This window comes from Eschrichtius robustus, chromosome 20 (assembly GCF_028021215.1).
Source record: "Eschrichtius robustus isolate mEscRob2 chromosome 20, mEscRob2.pri, whole genome shotgun sequence".
In the NCBI taxonomy this organism is placed as follows: Eukaryota; Metazoa; Chordata; class Mammalia; order Artiodactyla; family Eschrichtiidae; genus Eschrichtius; species Eschrichtius robustus.
In genome coordinates this window covers 26,070,499-26,074,246 of record NC_090843.1, presented here as the reverse complement: position 1 = coordinate 26,074,246, position 3,748 = coordinate 26,070,499, and the positions used below count along the sequence as shown (strand labels likewise).

Below are 3,748 nucleotides of genomic sequence, written 5' to 3'. Positions count from 1 at the left end.
AGAGGAAAACGATACCTTCTTACGCGGGAGGAAAGAGGCCGGCCGCTCAGAATCCTCTCTCGGAACTTTAATAAGCAAAGAGCCGTCTGTCTAGAAGGAGACAGCTTTAACCGCATTTTATTTGCTTATGACAAATAAATCACTATATGAAAGCCTTTGTCATACTTAAGCCTCTTGTGTTCTACAATGAAACATTTTCCCCTCATTAGGGATTGGAGTCAGCCCTCCCAGTCCTTTCAATCCATTTTTGGACTAGAGGGGAAAAATTAAAAGCCCCAAACAAAACACACCCACCCCAAAAGGAAAACAAACCAGCCACCACAATTTGGAGTCCTCTGAGATACAAATTCCCATCGGATCCTTTGAAAAAAATTCCTCAACCACATAAATGTGCGGTCGAATGGACTGGGGTGCCTAAAATATACTCTGGGAGGCATTTATCTGCATCTTTACATCAAGGTTTCAACAAAAACACGCCGTGCTGGTCACAAGAAACCAAACATTTATTTCTATTGTCACTCTGTACAGGACACACATTTTCACGCCAACAAAGGGTTCTAGACTCAGGCAGCCCCAGAACTAAGAATGGTCCTGGTTTGGAATGTCAGAAAGAGCATAGGAGAGAGGACGCACATGACATAAAATAATTAATAATAATAATAATAATAATAATCAATGCAACAATGATAAACTATGGGAGAGGTCTCTGTAACCTCATCTCCCAGGTGGGAAGGGCATTTTATTTCCCAGTTTCACATTCACTTTCAGTCTGGAACAGGCCTCCACTGTACAACTCCAGATTGGCCAGAGGGTTGTGCCCAGCTCCCACAACGCAACTAGCTCCTCACCCCGCCAGACACGGCTTGACCTTCCAGAGGAAGGCCCTCCTGGTCTCTGGGTCCTCTCTTTCTCTTGGACTCAATTTCCCTGCCCTGCTCCTGCGTAGCCGAGGCACGCATCCCCCCACCCGCCTCCACTTGTCCCCTTGCTGTGGTCCCTACCCCAGCCCCGCAGTGGAAGGGGGTGAGCGGCCAGCGTCCTCGTGAACGGGCACGGAGGGGGAGAGAGGTTGTGTGCGTGTGTTTGTTACCGTGGCCAAAACACTGCGCTATCTGGCAGTCAGAGGATGCTTTCGCTGGGTTTCAGTAATGGGGGACAAAGAAAAAAAATCCAGACTGTCTTCCAGCAGCGGCAGCAGCAGAGGCAGAGGCAGAGGCGGCGGCGGCGGCGGCGGCGGCGGCCGAGCCGGGCCTCATTTGTTAGCGGGGTGTCGAGGTAATGGTCGCCACCGAGGCCCGTCCTCTCCTCGGCAGAGTAAACAAGACAGATGGGCCTGGGCCTGGCGTGATTAAAGATGAAACGTGGATCCATCTTCACCAAAGCTGAAAATGAGGAGTGCAGCCTCCTCCTATTTCTCTTTTTCTTTCTTCCTTCTTTTTTTTAAGGAAGAAAGCAAGAGACTTGAACCTTGCTTCTGGGGGGCCTCGCCCGCCTCCCTATTGTCATTTCTATAAATAAAGCTTCCCCTCCCCCCTCCTCTGCATTTATTCGTGTAAATAGACAAAGTGGGGGGAGGGCAGGTAGGCTTTTTCGGACCCAGGCCTCAGGGTCCCCTCCCGCGTCTCCCCCAACCGTCCCCCCCGCGCTCGCAACCCACCCCCGCCCCGAGGTTCGCGGCTCCCACGTGGGGGACACTAGAGCGCGGGAGGGCCTCCGTTGGGCCGGCCAGGGGCCCCTCCGGCTGCGCCTGCGGTGCCACCCGAGCGGATCTTGGTGTTGGGCAACTTGTGGTCTTTTTTCCACTTCATTCGCCGGTTCTGGAACCAAATCTTAATCTGGCGTTCAGAGAGGCAGAGCGCGTGGGCGATCTCCACCCTCCGGCGCCGCGTCAGGTAGCGGTTGTAGTGAAATTCTTTCTCCAGCTCCAAGACCTGCTGGCGAGTGTAGGCGGTCCGAGAGCGCTTGGGCTCCCCGCCGGCGTAATTGGGGTTTACTGGACACACACAAAGAGAGGGAGAAAGAGAAAGTTTTATTGCCCCGAAAGGGAGGAGGGAGAGCCCTTTCTTCCAGCTAACACAGTGTCTCCCTCCCTCCTTCTCCCGCCACCTCTTCTTCCTCCGGAGGGGGTGGGGATGAAAGAGAAAGCGGGACCCCAGGAAGAGAAAGAGACCTCTAAGTTTTGGAGGATTGTGTGGTCACGACGTTGTTGTTTGGGTGTCTGGGGGGAGTGAGGAATCTTCACAAGGTTTTAATCGCTCCTCTCTCCCCGCACGTGGCCTGGGGCCCGGGATGGGAGAATGAGGGGTGAAAGAGGGAGGGGGCTTCATTAAACCTTTCTTCTGTTAGTTCCCACCCTCTCTGCTCAGATTCCAAGCAGTGCCTGCCCCCAGTAAAAACTTTTGCCCACTTCTCAAGCCAAGGAGCCAGACTAGAGGAAAGAAAGGAAAAAAAAAAATACAGGGAGTTGACTCAACTCTCAGCTTAAATACAGATTACCTCCTCCCCCTTCTCCTCCCCCCCTTACACCCCTCCCCAATTTCCAATTTCACTGAGACTGCATCTCCCTGGCGAAAAAGTCGCTGGTGAGAATGGCAAAGAGGATGGGGAACCGACTTCAAAGGCGCGGGGCCCACCAGGCCATAAAAATTTATGGGGGATGTAATTATGTGGCTCTGAAAACAGGCGACCGTAAATCTCCGGCAATGGCGAGTTTATAGCGGGGACAATTGGCTTCCCCTAGCTCCCCCCCCCACCCCGCCCCATGTCTCGAGGTCCCTTTGGTGTAAAGCGCCGGGGGTGGGAGGGGGAAGGGGTGCCCACGCACTCACCCGTGCTCACGTGAACTTTGCGCATCCAGGGGTAGACGACGGGCTCTTTGCACGCGGAGTGGGACGGGCTGGGGTGCAGGGGGTTCTGAGCGCAGGGAGGCGGCGGGGGGCTGCTGCTGACCGCCTCGCAGCGCTGGCCGGGCTCCGGGAGGAGGGCCCCAGAGGGCGGCGGAGCGGGAGCCCGAGGGGACAGCCCGGGCGGTGGCGGGGGCGGCGGGGGCGGTGGCGGAGGCGGCGGGGGCCCAGGGTCCCGGCAGGCCGCGTAACGCTGCACGGTGCACGCGGAGCGCCGCCCGAAGCCCGCCTCCGGCTGGAAGCTGCTCTCTCGCCTCTGGCCGCCGGCGTAGTACCCCGGCGAGTGGTCGTTGGGTAGGTAATCGCTCTGTGAATATTCCTCGCACGGAGGGAACTTGGGGTCGACATAGTTTGAGTTGATCAAAAAAGAACTCATAGCCATTAATTTCTGGGAATTGTCCACAAAATATACTAAAATTTATTCCGACCCCTGACTCGTTTTCCTGTTTCCGAAAGCCCTCCTACTTACTGTCAAGTGAACAAAGTTAGGGGCCCACGTGATCCTCGGAGCCAATGGCCGCCCCGCCTGCGATTCCCGGATAAGGAAATCTGCTCACCCGGACCCTACTCTAGCCAAAGAGGTTTATTTCCCCTTCTTCTCTTCCCCCCCCCTCCCCACCCAACACTAGGATTTACATAGGGCTCCTGCGGGGCGACCGCCTCCTCGCTTCTCCTCACCAGGATCGGGGAGAGGGAGGGAGGGAGATGGAGAGCGAGTGAGCAGGTTGCCACCCGAGGGCCTGTTGGGGCGCTGGGCGGAGCGCAATCCCTGGATCCCCTTAGAAGCTGGGGCTCCGGGTGTGGCCCCTCCTGTCCTGCCTCACCTCCCCCAGGCCTCCCTTAGG

At 56.2% G+C, this 3,748-nt stretch overlaps 1 protein-coding gene across 1 annotated transcript; it reads right to left on the bottom strand.

Annotated features, from left to right (window-relative positions):
* Positions 1-485: 485 nt before the first annotated feature.
* Positions 486-3,459, bottom strand: HOXB4 (homeobox B4). Its single transcript, XM_068530659.1, has 2 exons — positions 2,829-3,459; positions 486-1,993 (listed from the first exon to the last, which is right to left on the bottom strand). The coding sequence occupies exons 1-2, from the start codon at positions 3,283-3,285 to the stop codon at positions 1,695-1,697; spliced, it is 756 nt and encodes a 251-aa protein (XP_068386760.1). The 5' UTR covers positions 3,286-3,459; the 3' UTR covers positions 486-1,694.
* Between the last annotated feature and the right edge of the window lie 289 nt (positions 3,460-3,748).

What these genes read in the sequence shown, in the direction of transcription:
- HOXB4 (XM_068530659.1), bottom strand. Translation starts at nt 3,285, where the DNA reads ATGGCTATGAGTTCTTTTTTGATCAACTCAAACTATGTCGACCCCAAG. An exon ending in CAAAGTTCACGTGAGCACGG is followed by an intron (nt 1,994 to 2,828) that starts GTGAGTGCGTGG and finishes GTGTGTGTCCAG; the next exon opens with TAAACCCCAATTACGCCGGC.